Source organism: Poecilia formosa, unplaced genomic scaffold (genome assembly GCF_000485575.1).
Source record: "Poecilia formosa unplaced genomic scaffold, Poecilia_formosa-5.1.2 Scaffold242, whole genome shotgun sequence".
Taxonomy (NCBI): Eukaryota; Metazoa; Chordata; class Actinopteri; order Cyprinodontiformes; family Poeciliidae; genus Poecilia; species Poecilia formosa.
The window spans coordinates 438,418-457,320 of record NW_006800181.1 but is presented as its reverse complement, the minus strand read 5'-3'; the positions used below and the strand labels follow the sequence as shown (position 1 = coordinate 457,320).

Here is an 18,903-nt window from a genome sequence, read left to right as displayed (position 1 = left end):
AAAACAAATAAAAGCATGCATTTATGTTTTTCACCAGCAGATGAAAAAAAAAAAAAAAAAAAGCATGCATTTATGTTTTTCACCAGCAGATGGCAGCAAGTTCCAACACTGGGAACTTGATTCAGTGGAGCATGAAGTTTGTGTGCCAGGGATCAGTCCAGTGGACATTAACCAGCTGTTTGGAGTCACCTTCACAACGAATGTAAACAGGGATAAAAAGGGATCCATTTTTGGCAACACAGATGTGGTTAGTATTGACATTTTTAGTATAGATTTTGGCTCACTGACAGAAACCGAAGAGCTGTAGCTGATAGTTACTGTGCTTAAGAAAATCAATACCAGCAGTGTTAATGTATAGAGTTCAGAGATGGACGTTTATCTCCACAATATCTCTCCCTTCTTGTTTCTGGGAGATCCTGGTTTTATCTCATTATGTTGCCCAAAAATATAAAAGTACCATTTCATAATTTACTGGAGAATTCTCAAATGTAAGAATTCATCATTTACAAATAATTGTAGCCTTCATACAGTAGAATTTTTGTTTGCACATATGAAGCCAATTTGTTTTTCAGCATATTTCATTCCAGCATCAACTTGAATCAATATTTTTATAATTTCATGTTTCATTTTCCTGCATCTCCACTCAGCCACATTAAAACCACCTCACACAAATAATCCAGCATGTTTTTATTCCACATTTATGTACAGTACATTTGTAAATAAATGGCCACAACATTAATAATTAATAACAATGAACATTTGTGATGGTGCCTTACTTTAAGAAAAAAAAAAAAACACATTTGAAAAGTGCATTCATGTTTAGAACAGTATTTCACCACGTTTCACTTAACTCTCAATAGAAAACGACATTTTGAATTTAAAAATTGTAAACACGATGTGCTACATGTCAGTTGCTCAATTACAAAAAAAAAAAAGCATTTACATAAAACAGACACTTATGCACAACATAACAGACACCGTTTAAACACTCTGCCAGTATAAACAGTCTCCAGGCTGCAGCCTGAATATTTTCCATCATCATTATTCGACATGTGAATCCCATAAATTGATCTAAACACCAGCAGCAGCAGGTCACCAACAAGCAGCAACAAATGGAGTTAGTTTAACATCTCCTCTCAGGTATAAGCCAAAGTGTCTCTTTGTCCAGGGTTAGTGGTAGACGTTTGTATGACTGAAGTCTCCAGAGTTTCTTTTTTTTTTTTCTTCTGTCCAGCAGAACTGAACTGGGCTGTCTCCAGGTTGTGCCTTTGTGGATCAGACCCTCATTACGACAGGATGCAGCTGTTGGTTTTGTTCATCGGTGGCCGAAAGTCGGTGCCCTTGGGGAAAGTCTCCCTGCGCCTGCGGAGCGCCGGGCTCAGGCGGCTGGGGAGGTTCACCTGCTGCAGCAGCTCCTTGAACACCTCCACCACGTTGGAGTTCTCCTTGGCGGACGCCTCCAGGTAGCTGTTGTTCCAGTCCATCTCCACGGTGGCCAGCACATCGTCGGCGGACACCTGGCGCTCCTCCTCCCTGTCCGCCTTGTTCCCCACCACCACGATCGGCGTGTACTTGTCCTCCTTGATCTCCAGGATCTCGTCACGGAGACTCTTGACGGCCTCCAGGGACTCGGGGTTGTTCACGGCGTACACCAGGGCGAAGGCGTCGCTGTTTTGGATGGAGAGCTTGCGCATGGCGGGGAAGGAGTAGCTGCCGCTGGTGTCCAGGATCTCCACTGTGACTTTGACCCCTCCGATGTCGTACTCCTTGCTGTGCAGCTCCTCCACGGTGCGCCTGTGTTTCGGCTCGAAGGTGTCCTGGAGGAAGCGTCTGATCAGAGCCGTCTTGCCGACCCCTGCCGCCCCCAGAAAGACAACCCGCACTTGCGTCTTCTCCTTCACCTCCAGAGACATGTTTGCGCCTTTTTGGGACAGTTTGTTCCAGAAAAGTCCAAGTTTGCTCCTTTTCACTTTTCTGTGCACCTGCAAACGCCAACACCTTTCCCCTCGCTTGAAATTCTTTTAAACCCTGCTTTTGTAATCGCACCTGTCTATTTTTTTTATTTTTTATTTATTTTTCACCTGCTAATTTCTGGCTTCTCCCATCAGCTGCCCCTACGTTACTCATTAAGAATGCGTCTTCCCACACTTTCCTATTTATCCCCGCTTTCCAGAGCTCCTATCCCCTTCCTCTGGTTGTAGCCAATCACAGCGAGGCAGCCTGTTGAAGCGCAACTCCCACTCAGCCAATGGCCGCGCAGCATGCAAATCCGCGTGCTGCGCGGCCATCTCGGCAGACAAGGAGCCGATCTGAGAGCGAACTGTTCTGCAAGAATAACATTGAAAATGTAGTTTGAGCTGAGGCCTGATTATAATTTCAGACAGCTGCGGAACTCCTCGGGGGAATGCATCATTTGCATGCATCAGCTCTGGCAGTGCAGACAGACTGAAAATGAAATGAAATCAAAATGCGTTGAGATAATTGACTGCTTTGTAAAGTTTCTCCCAATGTGACAAGATCCGTCCCTGAATAAACGGCTCTCTCTCTCTATCTCTCTCTCTCTCTTTGAGGGGAATTCTGAGCCATGTTACACCAAACTATTTATATGAAGTCAGTGTAGAGCCTGTAATGCTTCTCTTGAAATCAGAGACTGTTAAATGCGCCATGAGTTAATATTTACAGAGTAGACCAGCTGCTTATCTGAATTCAAATGAAGACAAATCTGGGTGTTGGATGTGATCTAGACAGACGTGTTTTCATGATGGAGGAGTTTCAGATTTTATCCAAAAGGTTTGATCAGTTCTGAGACATAGTAGAGACATTCACACTTAGATTACCTTGCAAAAGACTTGAACACCACTTGAATTTTTGTGCATGTCTACAAAAAACTGGGCAACAGAAGTATTATTGTGAAGTGAAAGGAAATGGGAAGCATGTTTTCCCAAATCTTTCTAAAATCAACTACTTTCAGAAATCACTTTTAAATGTGTGATAGGTAGCAAAACTAATGCTGCACGTTACCCTGAACTCATCATCCTCACTGTGAAACACTGCAGTGCTGGGATCATGGCGTGAGGTTCATCTTCTTCAGCGGTGACACGGAAGCTGGAGTTGTTAGGAACTGGATGGAGCTAAATCTGGTATAGATTTACACAGTCAGGTTTACATAAAAAAAAAAAAAAACATGATTGTGGCAGTTTTATATTTAATCTGTGAGCGCATTTCCCCCAATACTTACAATGCTGATTAAAAACCTGCTTTACTGACAGGTGTTTGCAGGTGTTCTGCATTATTTCTCACTGGTCTGGGTAAGTGCCAGCCTGGTACTAGCAGGTCTCTCCTTAATTTCAAGTGAAGTATTTGCATTTGAATGCTCCTCTGAAATGAGCTGTGGCTCAGGAACCAGAAAAAGCACAAGAGCAGAGACGACACCAGAGCTTAATCATTTCTTGAACATTCAGGGGTGAATGAATTTACAATATTAAACAGCATGTATGTAATAATGAGAATACCTTGTAAAATTCACAACACAATTCAAAGAATTGATCAGTTTTGAACCAATACAACAGTTTAGATTATTGCATTTAAAGATCAGTTAATTCAGGGAGAGTCCTCTTTGAACAATGGACTAAAAACTTGCAACTGAAGGACAGCAAGAAAAACATAAATACTACAAAACAACTCAGTCGTTAATGTTCATTGGAGCATTGGTACAATAGAGGGGTAGAAGGACATAATGTTTGCTTTGATGCAATTTGATTGGTCAGTTTACCAGCTTATAGAGCACGATGTGCAGAAAAAGAAACCAAGAAGTTTCTTAAATTCAAAGTCTTCTACAAAGTTTCAACATTTTCTCTGACTTAAAATGAATCTCAGCAGCTGCATTACCTCTGATAAGGATTGCAAAAGAGTAGAATTAAGCAAGAAAAAAAAAAAAAAAACTAAAACAAAGGAAATTCACCCCGTATTAACCCTCATTTCACTGTATGTTCATGCAATCATGAGATTTTTCCATGCTTTGGTCAGATATTGGAAATGAAAGGTGAAACATTTGATTGGTTTCATTGGTAGACATTTGTTTCTGACTATGTTGCGTTTAATATATCCATTAATCAGAATGCAGCATACTGCTGATTTTCTGTTTGACAAAAATCTATTCCAGTATTTATCTGCACACTAATAACAAATATCTGAAGTTATAGATCCACTGTATCCGCAATCCTTCATTTGAAAAACTACAGAATTCTGTCAATGGCACACTTGATGGAAAGAGATTTTTAGAAAACAAGTCATTCATTTGCTTTAGTTAAAACTTTTCTTGGTGAGTCTGTTGGGTGTAAGAACATTTTCCATTTGAGGAAACAAACCGTGTTACCCTCCAGTAGTGTTAGTGCAAAATTCATTTAGACTTTTTTTTTTCAATTTCAATTTGATTCTCAATTTTAGTCCACTTTACCAGGTCCCTGAAGTGCAATTCATTAATAAAACAAACCATTAATAACACAAAGATGAAAAGATCCATCTAACACACATCAAAAAATAAATACATGATTAAAACTTGAGCTAAAAATAAAAACTACGGCAGCTCAACAGCAACGTTACGTCAGGGAATTAATTCTAGTTTTTAAAAATATAAAAAAACAACAACGTTCAGAAAATTCAGTCTAGATTCAGAACAGAAACATGTAGCTCAGTCGCATGTGGCACTGCATGACTCTGAATCACACTCTGCTGTCCTTGGTGCCTAATTAGATGCGATGCAGTGTCTGTGGCAGAGCTCTGTCTGTCTCCAGTTAGTCAGAGTTTGTTCACAAGAAGCAAGTCTAGCTCATGATCCTCTTAAATTTCCCAAGAGAGGCTTCGTCTTATGGACTGCGCCTGCCTGTCTCGGTTCTGCAGCAGCTTGGAGTCTTGACAAGCCTCGGGGAAAACAGTAACACCTCCCTGCTGTCCAACAGCTCCCACTTTCAGAATGCACACACACGCACACACAAACACACACACACACACACACACACAGTCTCCTGTGGGGACAGCTGTACCTGAGCTGGGCAGCGGTGCACAGCTCATCACCGTGGGAACAGCAGCTGAACATAACATTAGGTGAGAAATATCATTGGTTCTCCGGTTCTTTGAGAGTGATTCACCCTTCTGGAGCTGTTCTGCGTTTTATCGCATCAAAACCACTTATTTCAAAGTGTCTTCTTGGGAGTTTATGTGTTTAAGCACTCCACAAATCTGTCTTTTTATTGATGAATGACAAGAGAAAAACATTTAATGTTAAAAGTCATGCTTACACTTTGTCAGAAACCACATAGAGGACAGAGAAAACACGAAGGAGGCGCTTTGGGCTGACAAGACTAAGATCTAACTTTTTTTGAGTTACTTGCAAAAACATCATGGCAAAAAACTAAGACTGCTTTATTTCCCCTGCTGCAAAGCATGGCAGTGGCAGCACCAGCTTTCAGGTCTGATTTGGCAAAAATATTCTTAAATATTGTATACAACTGCATACCCGGGCGGCTTTATTGCTGGTTGACTCAGTCAATATTTTCTGCTTTAAAGCATTCCTTTTGTTTCCAGCATGTATTTATGTCCAATGAAAGCTTGTGAATTGGATCTGTACCAGAAATAGCTCAGTATGAGCTCACTGGAGTATTTTTACCAGCCTTTCTCAGTTCCTGCTCCACCGGTGGCTTTGTTAACTGTGTCGTCGTGACACAGTCGTTCTGAATGTGCCTTTGTGTCTCAGTGGGTCCTTTGAATATTCACCCAGCCTCATTCAGAAAGAGATGCTCTATTTTGTTGTGTGTTGTTGCTGGCACACCGGGGACACGTGTCCTTAATTAGGTCTAAAAGGCAAAGTCAATTCAAACGAGAGACAAGAAATGTGTATTACATTTCTTCAAACACTGGAAAAATACAATATAATATCACTTAAAAATATGCAAGGGTAGGACTTGCTTTTGCGAGGCAGTTTAATTACTATTTTGTTGTTTACTTAAGAAAACGACTCAAACGTCTCTGGAACTTTTTCACGTAGTGGTTTCAGATCCGTCTTTCCAGAAAGAATATTACAAGTAATGACACAAACTATTATTAGATTATGTGTCATTAAATGATTGCTTTAAGGCCAAGAGCTCCTCGTGTTCAGAGAAGGGGCGCCGTGTGTGTTGGGAGAAGCCGGCCCGTGTTTCTCAGCCTCTGGCTCGTTCGTCTGCGTCCAACACTCCTCTGGAAAGCGGATGCACTTCAGCGGCCATTCTGTCAGAAAGATGACAAGATGATTCTTTTGGGAAACTGACAGATGCCAAACAGAAGTATTGCCCTCAGGTGATAGTTGACCTTCATTGGCACTGAAATTTGTTTCCCTCTTGCGTTTCTTCTTAGCAGACGAAGGAAGACTGTTGCTGATTTGCTGGAGGGGGAGTTTAAATCCTAAAATCCCGAGACAAACCACCTCAAACCACCTGAAGGTTTTCCAGCAAACATTGACAAGAATGAATTATGCACTGGCGATTATAAATGGAACTTTTCACTTATTTTTAAAAATTCCACCTACTTTGATGCCACTGCAGGTGAACTCTGATAAGATCGAAACTCTAATTATGCCCCCAGAGAACCAGATGACTGAAATCAAGCCTCTTCTATCAAACCAGACCTCAGAAATGTTGCAGTTATATTTTGATTCTGCCATGTCACTGGAGTGACATTCTCATGGATTAGAAGCTTTTTTCTTTTTCAGCTAAGGAATATTTGCATATAATAAACAACTTTAGGCTTCAGAACCTCTTTAGCATCAGCTCATGGTAATCAGTGCTGCTGATTAGCTGTTGAAAGCCTTAATGTTCTTTGTCCCCCCCTCCAAAAGCAGGAAAGCCACTGTTCAGAGAAGTGTTGCGGTCGTAATTGTTTTTTCACCAAAATTTGCTGCCAGTTATGTCTCAAATCCTTGATGCCGTGGGATGGTCTTAGTCTGGTGTGAAGAAACATATTTCAGATATTTTTTTAACAGCTCCAAAAACAATATTCATCTTTCCAGCAAAACAATCCGCAGTGTAAAGATTTGCTAGGCGTTACAGAACAGAGCACCAAACTCAACAACCTTGGCATTACTTAATATTACAGTTGTCTCACAAATACGTCCTTATCTTTAACAAACTGATAGTTTGATCGTTTCTCTCGGTTCCCTGGAGCAACTGTCGAAGAACATTTTAGGTTATAATATTTCTTGAGAAAACTCTTTTGGCTCGATCTCCTTCGATCCCAGGTTCTCCCGGCGGGCCGCGTGTATCCACACAAAAACAACGATGAGTGCAGATGTCACAGAATTGCAGTTTTTTCTCCTATAGGAGAGCGCGTATAATTTTACCAGAGCCTGTGGAGCACCAGAGAGATATATTTTTTTTTCTGACATAAATGGAAAGAATAAGAAGGAGAGAAAGAAGGAAAGAAAGAAAGAAAAGCAAAGACGTCTTTGGAGAATTGCAAGAGCAAAATCTAACTTGTTACTTCTGTGTAGAAAGTTTTATAGTGAAGGCGTATTCTTATCTTTAATTTATTCAAATAAGGCGTATCTTTGCTCATCCAACCAAGCGCTGTCTCTGACCCTCTCTGAAGCCAGGAACTCCTGCTGTTTTATGGCTTTTCACAGATGAGTGTGAAAAGCTACAACTTCTCCTGTATTGTTTTCCACACAGACAAAAGGCAGTTCAAAAGATCCTAGCAAACCATCTGCTGTAACTACAGGTAACATAAAGGTCAATAGGCCAGAATAAGTTACTGATTTTAAAACTATAATTTGGCTATTTCAATCAAGACATGTTAAGTTTTAAAACTAGCATTTATTTTCTTAACACAACAAAAAAGCAGCTGCTGAATCTCCTTGTCAGCTGGTTTCCTCTGACATTTCCTGACATTTATTAGTACAATCCCAAATAATGTAGCAATGCATTTTAAATGCAGCAGTGAGTCTTACATAAACTCATCACACGTCCAGTCGCCTGTCGTAACGGGCTGCTGTCGCCGCCGTCAAATCTCCCGTCTGCGGATTGATGACACTTGGATGATCGCAGCGCCTCGCTCTCACCTTGTTGAACCAATTTAGGTTACGCATACTCAGTAAGTCAGTAAATAGTGAGTAGTAAATGTTAATGGCTGAGATGATCCAAACTTTATGGTTGTGTCTGGAGTTTATGGCTGTTCAGGTGAAATTTGTGGCTCCTACTTTTATTTCATGACTTTCTTTGGAAGACCATAAGATGGTTTTATCACCTAATGTGGTAAATGATGTTAGAAACCCAATAGCATGGTGAAAGATGGGTTTTTCGTATTGTGACTGGATTTCTCATTGATGGACAGACAGGCTAGCTGCTAGGAAGCACAGTTGCTGTGGTCCTTTTAACTGAGATGGAGCGGCGCAGATAAGGATTATCTAAGCCAGGAGAGAGAGAGATAACGATTCTCAATCTGTAACCATTTGCCACAAGCTCATCAGCGTGTATCATAAAACTTTGCTACGTGCACCTTTTTTCATTCAAAATGTGTGTTTAATGTTTGTTCGATTCTTTATGCACGGCAACAATTTATAAATGAATCTGAAGACACGATCTCTTCAGACTCATTCAGTTTGAGGAGGAATAAATGAAGTTGCACAGCAAAGGATTATTTTTTGTGTTTTAGTGTGTATAATTAAAAAAAAATGTAATAAATAAAATCACAGTTACATCCATTGTCCTTGTAGATGAACTTAACAAACTCCGCTGTTCCCCAAGGACCTTCCATTATATCTTCGGGTAACACTTTATTTGAAGGGGGGTGAATAAGACTGACATGACACTGTCATAAAAACCTGTCATGAACATGAATAAGCCTTCATGAATATTTATGACTGTTGTCATAAAGCGTCATTCGGTAAATTATGACACTTTTAATACAAAGTTGTCATTATTCAAAATGTCTTTGTTATGACAACTTGACATTAACCAGGAAATCATTACTGATATAAATTTGTTATAAAAGTATTACTGATTGCACTTTAAAAATTAGGTAACTTTGTTATTAAAGGTAAAGTTTAAACAGTAATGATTTCCTGGTTAATGTCAACTTTGTATTAAAAGTGTCATAATTTACCGAATGACGCTTTATGACAACAGTCATAAATATTCATGAAGGCTTATTCATGTTCCTGACAGGTGTTATGTCATGTTTATGACGGTGTCATGTCAGTCTTATTCACCCCCCTTGAAATAAAGTGTTACCTATCTTCCTAATTAATATGCAGCTGCACTTTGTTCAGGTTCAAGAAGATTTATTGGGTCTCTGTGAAGATAGTTCTACAGTTCTTCAACTAACCACTTCGAATCCTCACTTCTTGTGCCAGATGGCTTGCTGTGCAGGACAGTGTAAACAATCCCAGAACAGGCACTTCCAAGAAATATTTGCCAGGTGGCTGGATGAGGCATCAGTCTCTTGCTAGTAGCCTTAAAAATGCATTATGCTACAAATCCAACTCCTGATGGACACAAAAAAAAAACTTCTGCATTAAATTTAAGGAGGGTTCTGGATCAGTGAGCTGTTCTCTTGCAATCGGAGTTGGTGGTTTTGAGTCCCTATTTCACATATTGACGGCCCCTTCGGCAGCTTCACTAAGTTATATCCAGGTTTGCCTTCGGTTTGAGTTTACGCTGGAGAAATGAAATTCATAACGCTTTGAGCTAGAAAAGTACAAACTGGCTTTACTGCATTTTCTATTTACGTACTGCATAATTTATCTGCGCTACTCGTTCTCTAAACCTGTTTTCCATGCAGGTTAAGCCACAGCACTGATCAGTGTCATCATAAATCTTTGCTAAAAAAAAAAAAAAAAAAAAAATCTAACTTAATAAAATCACAAACAAATATTGGCAGTTTTACAAGAAGAGAACCGGAGTCAGTTGCCTGTTGCAGCCTGCATTTTCTGATTATGTCACTTAATGCATGAATTAATGCAAACGGCTGATTGCACCGGAGGACTTTGTCCCTGTTTAATGAAAGCTGTTCCAGTTTAAAATGGAAAACTTCCTGCACTTTTATCTCACACCATCCGGCCTCCTTGCCTGACATCGGTAGACTATTGTTAAGGTGACCAAATCTTAACCTACAGAGTTCATTGAAGTGCGAAGTAACCATAACTGTCATGAACTGTGTTGAGTATTAGATGGTGACTCAAGTTATCGACTAATTTAGACTCCTCCCCCTGGAGACCTGAGACTTGACTGGTCTTCATCTCATGTAATGAAGAGTAAAAGGTCATGGGACCCTCATTCAGCTGGGCTTTGTTGGTCAGTTCATCACTGACTAATTGTGCTTGTCGGAGCTGTAATAATGGTTCTGAGCATCGACTGGGTCAGTAGAGAAAATCCCACTGACCCCAAATTAGACATGGCACTGGCTGCGAGCAAAGCACTCATGTTCTTCACTGCTCTTTGATTTCTTCCATGTTTATCCTCTTGTGCACTCTGGAGAGACAATTTAGTCGCTGTTTCATATTTTACAGCAGCAGAAGATTTCAAAGAGCAACTGGAGAAAAAGTTTGGACCAAAATATTCTCCAAAATTAATTTCCTGTTTATGTTTTGGGTCTTAATATTTCAAGAACTTTCTTGTCTTTCCAATGTTATCAGCAGAAAACAGGAGGATAAAAGCTGATCAGTTCTGCCAGTCACAGAACGTTTTGGATAAAGAAACATTTTGAAAGTTTTGCAGTGAGGCTGATGGCCTACAGACTCATTAGGTTGGACCAGATCTTTGCTCATACCTGTAGCAGCAGGAACCCAAAATTTTGTTCATAATACATTTTGAGGTGTCCAATGTTTTTTTAAGAGCAAAAACAGAACGAGAATGTAATCAATCTCATGAAAAATTTATAGATATGGACTCTAGTGTTTGGTGGTTGTTCATTTTTTCCACTTAACCTGGTGGATTTTGTTGTATTTTGAATTAGATTTTCAGTGATGCAAAGACAGAGACCTCTGAGGTGTTTGTAAAGGAAACAAATAAGACTCTATTTGATTATAATGTGGTTATATAGGGATATTAAATTTACTGTTAGTCCATAAAGCAGAACACAGATTCCTCTAAGTTGTAAAATAACTATAATACAATATCTGATGTCTCTAGATTTTAATTATTACTAATATTATTGTGACACAGTAACAAAAACCATTCACAGGAATCAAATTTAAAATATTGAATATTTTTATCTCCAGTTGCACTTTATGTTTTACACTTGCTCTCTTTTCTCATCACCAGATACAGACAGAAACAGAAACAGAAAATAAGAAAGAAAAAAAAGTCTCCTGATATTTTCCATATATCCTGCAGGTTGTTTTGATTCCAAGTTTCTATTTTTGGGTTTCCATTGCGTCTTGTCTTCTATCTGCATTGTGACACAGCCAGTGATGCACAACATCACCTCTGCAGAGATTTTCAGTGCACTCGGACGAGTACCGTCTCTCTTTTCAAGACATTCATACTTGACCAGATTAGACTTGTTTCCTGGAGCTACGCAGGCTTCTTCAGCCTCAGTTGCTCCGTTGTGTCCCGCTGACATACGAATGCTTAAATGCTGAAATGGTTTTCTCTCTGGCGGCCATCTGTGGCGTTGAGGTGGCTCTTTTCAACAAACTTTCAGAAAGTTCACGTGGAGCTCAAATCATGATTGTTGACCTCAAATAAACTGTTTAAGATTTGTTATTAGTCAAAGAACTAAAATGCACAAGACAAAACATATTGACATTCGGATTTTATGTGCACTCATTAGGAGACTGAATATCAATGGATTTTATTTTGGGTTTTTATAAACTGAGTTGAAGTCTTTGTGTTTCATTCTGTAATGACTAAACCACATAAAAGTCTCATTAGTGATCATAATTGACTGCTGCTGATAGTTTTTTTTGAAGCATAAGAAGGATTTATTTAATAACACTCATTGAATTGCAAGAAACTCAGAACAAGAGATTCAGAAAAAATTCAAGAAGGAAAATGAAACATTCACAACATTTTGGAACACGTTTTGGATTCATTTTCCAACATCAATTTAATTTCAACGAATGGTATGTAATCTTAAGATATTTAGATTTCTGTTCACTTCGCCACGGTCTGCAGGACCCAAACCTTTTGTTTAACCTAAACCCTTAAATTAAACCGCAAGTTTTGCTGCCAGTGGTTCTGGGGCAGCGGGTGATTAGAAAAAGAAGACTAGAGATGCAACTCCCAAATCGTCCACCTTTCCGAAGGAGATTAAACTAAATACAAGTGGGAATGCATGTACTGAATTTATTTGAGCTTACATGCATGGTTTTAAATAAACCCCCAAATATAAATTAAAAATTCACCTTTTCAAAGAACATTGGTGTTGTATGTTGTGATGTAATGCTACCCTAAAAAAACACTTAGCTTAAACAAAATCAATCAATATGACAGTCGTGTCCTTGACGACTGGATGCAAACAGTGCTTTACATTTCACTGTCCTTGACCTGCAGCAAAGTAGAACGGTTGGGTAACAAATCAACATGAAGCTTAATTACACACAAACCCTTTTAGCCAGGATACATGTTTACTGACTGAACAGTTTATACAGTCCGTCCCTTAAATCGTATTAAGCGGCACTCATGAAATCATCCATGCTGAAATGTATGCCATAGACACTGTTTTAGATCAGTGCCCTTTAACTTGATTAAATATTGGCTAGATGATTAATAGAAATGGTCTGAAGACCCAGAACAAAACAGAGGAGTGACAATCAATTAATATCTGAATTATGTAAATCATATTACTTTCCGAGGGCAATATTCAGAAAGGATATTGCAATGACAATGAGTGGGCTGAGCACCACTCATCTGGAGGTAAACAAGGCATCAGTCAAAGAAAGTGCTGAGATGAATCCGTCTGTGGAAGCATGAATTTTAAAAGAACAGAGGACACTCTCTTAACAAGCGTCCAAATAGTTTACGTCTTAGATAGGAATGTTATGGAGAAGGTTTTGCTGCTATAATGTACAGTCCTGTTAAAAAGCGATTTCTTCCGTTTGTCTTTTTGTTTCAGATTCAGTGATGTCAGACAAAAGTAGTTTGAGTAAATCTAAAAAAAAATGTCAATTTTTCAAATTGAGATGTTGGTTTTGAACAAATATTTTAAACATCACTGTAAGGGACTTTTATTCATGTGAATGAACTGAGTCTGCTACATAAAGTACCCAAAAAACCCTTAAAAATAAATAAAAAATATAAGGCGGAGTAAAGCTCTCACACGGAGACGCAAATCTTTTTCAAAACATGAACGAAATAGTTGGATTATCCCATTCGTCTGATTTACCTCTGAATCTCCCACTCCAGTCTGTGACCTGGAAAACAAACTCAGCAAAACCTTTGGAAGGCTGTCTCGGTTCCTAACAGGCGCCCAGGGGAGAGAGGAGAGAAAAGGCTTTGTGAAGCCGCAGCAGCATGCAGAGGATGATCAGGGATGTCTGAGGCCGGCATCCCACTTTGAATGGGAATTAAAAATAGAGATGTTGTCACAAACATCCATATGGCTTAACTGACAGACATCCTAACATACAGACTGGAACAAAACAGTGGACAGGTCATGCAGCTGGATCACTTCTGATATGTAATTGATGCTGTTCTGAAATGACAGCACTAATATAACGATGCCTCGTGATATTAAGTGCTCCTATCGTCACACACTACGCATCTCCCGTGAATTATTTCCACTTTCTGGACTATTTTTGTTTTCCGTTTATGAAAATAAAAAGAATCAGTAAAAATAGATTGGAATCAGCCACTCATTTTAGGTTTCTCACAAAGATTATTTTTAAGGTTGGTGCTTTCAGAGAATTGTAAATTCAGCTTGCAAACATTAGTCCGTATACATTTTTTGTGAAACGAGACACTCATTATCATCCAAATGATATTTCAGCTTGAAACCAAAACTGCTGAAATTCAAGCCCACTAGTCAGATGTTATCTCTGTTCCACTTAAATGCAGAACTCCTAATGGATAATCAAATGAAGTGAAGCCGCTCAGCCAGGCGGCCAGATATCATGACTCACCTCAGAAACTGTGGATTAATCTATTGGTTTCTAAAATAAGCCTGTTTGTATGATGGTGACTCACAGCCAAGACATTTCTGGAAAGCCAATAAGTAAACCTAGTCAAAGTTTGAACAGCAGGTCCGTGTTACTTATTATCTGAAGTTTGTTTTTAATCACAATATCAAAAATATTCGCTGCACTTTAATGGTTTCACATGCTTTTGAGGTTACAGACGTTATCGTATTTTATCGGTGCTTGACATAACATGATAAACCAAACGCTGAGTAGAACATATGGTTTGATGTCAATGCAAAAATCTCAGCTTAGTGTAAAGTAAAAAGGTTACTTTCCTCCTGGCAAACTCAGACTACATTCACATTGCAATTCTTTATATTCAATGTTAATATTTTTGCTTATTTTCAAGTTCTTATTTTCCAACATTTGTGCACATTTATAATTTAACTGTGAGCTCCATTAAACTCCAGTGTGAGCCATCTACAGCCCTAAAAAGATGCACACATTTGACATGATTTATTTATTTCAAGCAGGTTTTTAAAAACAAGACAAAAAGGAAGCGCAATCAGTAGGACAGAGAAAACATGTGCATACATAACCAAGAACAAAATAATATGTTTACCATTATTTATCCGTTTGAAAAAGAGCAGGAGGAAGTGAACACTTATTTAATTCTACCCCTTCTAACTCGGTAATTATCAAAAAATTTGCAATTAAACCCATGTTAAAACGTAAAAACAGAAGAACTAAAGAGAAAGTATTTTTTCCTAGCAACGTCTTGCTCCGTTATCAGTTTTGATTTTCTGATTTTTACCTGTTTAGTTTACATAAGAGTCAAAATCTTTGGGAATATTTCCAGGTAACAGGTGGGATAAAGATTTTTTTCCACTGCACTTGGGATTTAGGATTTATATCCTCACAGAGTGAGTCTTCATGCATTTGTGCACGCGTGAGTCAGCCGCAGTCAGATGGTTTGTCGGTTTGCACTCGGCTCAGCAGTGTGACAGTTGGATAATCAACCATGTCACATCCTGTTGGATCATCACGGCGATGGACCAAATCGTCCAACGTGGTAAAAAGATGATAAAAATTACTTGAAACAAGATGTAAAGTAGTTATACGTTACTCAACGTAGTTCCCTTTTTCTTCAACTGAACGTACAAGGACATACAGATAATTCAAAATATTGTTTCTCCCTCTAAAAAAAAACAAAAAAACATTGTTAATAAATAAAGCAAAAAGAAGGTATTCCTAAATCAATAGTTTCAAATCATATATTGGAACTATCAGGCAAAAATCATGATTTCCATTTTAATTGTTTTGTGAAAACAACTTTGTCAATGTATTGATAAATAATTTTCAAACGCAGCATGTGAATCGATTTTCATTTAGACAAAAGACATTTTGCACTTTCTAAAAAATTCAGTTTTTGTCCGACTGTGGGTATATTCAAATAGGGAATTATTTGTGTGTGTTTATTTTGACTTCTAAATGTTTATGTATTCTGCCGTGAAGGTGCAAACTTAGTCAGAGCTCAACCGAAGCTGGTGATGACTCATCCTAAACCTCTCTGTTAATCTTAAAGTCTGTCGTGGTCTGACAGAAGATGGGCTGTCGACTCCTAATCCACATATCAGCACATCAGGGACTCATCAGTTGCAGCTCGGACTGACATTGGAGAAGGCGCTTCTTTTAATCCTAAATATATTTTGACCAGTTCGGTTTGGTTTCATGCGATTTCAAACAAAAGAAGAAGTCATTTGAGATTTTTAAGGCATGTGATCAGGATGCCTCCAGGTTGAGTCCTTTTTATGTTTGTATTGTATTGTATTGTGTATTTTCCAGGCACACACAGAAAAAGCTATATCATATATGACTTGTATCATAGCACTATCTCATTCCTTGAATTTAGCCTCTGTCTTTTTAAGACACTTTTACCCTCTCCGACTCTCTCCCTTTAGCACACCATCACGACTATGATTCTTTGACAACACTCCAAAGAACAATTACAAACTCTTTGGAGTGTTGCAGTTTGCATGAAAAGCTTAGGAGACAGGCAGATCCATCAGCTGGTGTTTGCTAAGTGCTGCTGCTGCTACTGCTGCTGCTAGTCTAGAGGAGCTCTGTGGGATGGGAGCTCAGCTGGTGATTGCAGCTCCCAGGAGCTTTGGGTAAAAAGATGCTGTGTGATGATCGGCCAAATGATTGCTATTAGAGATTGAAGGATTTCTACACCATGCATAAATGGACGAAACCAATATTCCAGGTATATTTTTAATGCAGGAACATGTTGATTTTTCATAGCAACATGAAAAATCAATTGTGGCGAGAGCTATTTACAGCTTTGCAAATGGGATTCAGTTTAAACCTATTCAAGAACTGAACACAACTATTTTAAATTTCACTCAGTAGTTCAGTGGTATATCATTCTGAGGGAATTTAATGACTTTATATTTAATGTATGACATGTCAGCTTAGCCATTCTCTAAGGAAGGCAAAAGTGTCAAGAAATTATTTGTCACAAACCACACTGTAAAAGAAAATGTCCCTAATTTACGGTAAGATACCGGCAGCTGTGGTTGCCAGAATTTTAGCGCATAAATACGGTAAAATCTGTATTTTAAATTAGAATTTAGAATTTATCGTCAATATTTGTTGGAAATAATGTCTCTGCAAAAATATAATCAAACAAACTTACCAGTGAAAAGATGGAAATAAAATGGAATCTGTGGCATTTTTTGCCCAGGGACATGTTGTTACTTTCACATTTTTGTGAAATTGAAAGAAAAACATTCGTTGGTCAAAATAACAATAAATAAATAAATAAATAAATAAATAAATAAATAAAACCCAGGAGCCTTTGAGCTGCTTGTTCTAAATTAAACAAAGCATTTAATTTCAACAACTTCACATAAATGATAAGTGCTTCAGGATCAGGTAGGTTCATTTGAAAATCAGCGTTTCCATGGAAACTGAGCTTAGCAAACTTATTTACGAAGTGGATACAAAACAGAGAAAGATCAAGTACAAAATGTCAAGCATAAATAAGGGGGAAAAATAATTGATGTTGCGGCTGGTGCATTTTTTCCACAGAATAGCTGCATTTATTTTGAATTATTTCCACCGTATCAATTCATTTTTATTTAATTTTAACAATGTTGTCTTCTTTGTCAGATGTCCACAACTAAAACAGATATAACACTGAAGAAGGTATAGAAAATATATAAATATTTGATGGGATTATAGTCTATCACCTCTTCTCTGTCTTTCATATTCACATCTTCCAATCTTTACATGTAGACAAGATGTTTAATAATAATAATAAAAAAATCTCAATCCTTGATGTTTTCATGTTAATGATCATGTGTTTCCATCCATAGAAACTGTTCATGGATCTCTTCTCTACAAGCTGCTGGAGGAGGACAGGCATTAAAGTAACGTTCCAACGTCTCCAGAGATATATCCGCTTTCTGCATGTCAACAGAGACAGCTCACCAGTTTTCCTTTGGCATTATTCACAATTTCCCTCTTAGTTAGTCTAATGAAACCTGGAACTGACAGTAAGCTGTTTTTATTATTTCACACCAAAGTCTGTATGAAACACTGAACTCATCTTCTGCAAAACGTTCATGGAAACAACATTGAGAAATGTAGGTAATTTCATGTAATTTTCTTTAAAATGTAAGGTTTTTTTTAAAAAACATATCTTAATATCAATTTAGTAATAAACAAATTTCAGAAGCAAAAAAGCTTGAGGAGCTAATCAGAGGCTAAAGGTGTTAGCTCTTCTTAGTGAACCGAGCCATAGGAGAACCTGCTGAATTCCCATCATTACTGTGATTTATGATGGGTGTAGCTTTCCTTTCTCCTCCTTCAGCTCCAAATGACCATGGACAGGATTAATATAAAATGGAAGAATAGACAGTGTCATGATAAATGGATAATTTATTGAACCTGATACAGAACTGAAGCACAAAAGAGACCAGAGACTGCGTCATGACAATTCTGTGTTGATTTAAGTGAGAAAATAAAACTCTTGCTTCACCTTATAATGTTGACCTTTTCATATTAAATTTACCACCATCCATTCATTTCATGACGTCTGACACTGAAGCATTTTGTTTCAGTGAAGTTTTGTGAGACTAATTCTTTATCTCCATATTTAACGGGGTGAAAAAGCAAAAGTGTTTGGACTTACGTCGTCACACTGTAAAATTCTGTGATTTTGTTGCAAATTGGTCTTAAATCTAAATGTGGTTTTCAAACACACACATCTGTCATGTAAAAACTTTAATTTACTAAAGTGGGTTTAATTCAGTTACCATGACACCCCCATACCACAATACACACTATCAGGTTATTCTTATATTTTTCTGATCAGCTAAAATCCACTTTAATCAGTATCAATCTGATGCCATAATCCTAAATCCCTTTCAGCATAAACCGCCTCATGTAGGTTATTTTGACCATATCCTTGTAATATTTATGATTATTTATGGTATTTCCCTGGCACTCACCCATTCACCAAACTCCCCCTCCATCCATCTCCTAGTTTCAGATGACAGTGCATTTCTAGCAGCATCATTCTAATATGGTGACCCACATATTTTTCCCTCAAGTAGATGATATATAAATAAATATGAATATGCAGTTCTGATGCTGTGACCCAGAAACTGAGTCATCAAGACTTCTCGTTCAGCTTCATTTTCCTCACGCAGACGTTCCCTCCTGGATCTCGTTGTTTCGGCGCCGCACCAGGGTGAATTGCTGCAGCTGTGTTGAGCTATCATTGTTTAATTTTGTGTGATCGTGGG

The 18,903-nt window shown here is 38.3% G+C and overlaps 1 protein-coding gene across 1 annotated transcript; it reads right to left on the bottom strand.

The window, feature by feature from the left end:
- Positions 1-672: 672 nt before the first annotated feature.
- On the bottom strand, positions 673-2,505 carry LOC103150100 (ras-related protein Rap-2a-like). Its single transcript, XM_007569563.2, has one exon. It carries the CDS (start codon positions 1,911-1,913, stop codon positions 1,287-1,289), a length of 627 nt encoding a protein of 208 aa, XP_007569625.1. The 5' UTR covers positions 1,914-2,505; the 3' UTR covers positions 673-1,286.
- Between the last annotated feature and the right edge of the window lie 16,398 nt (positions 2,506-18,903).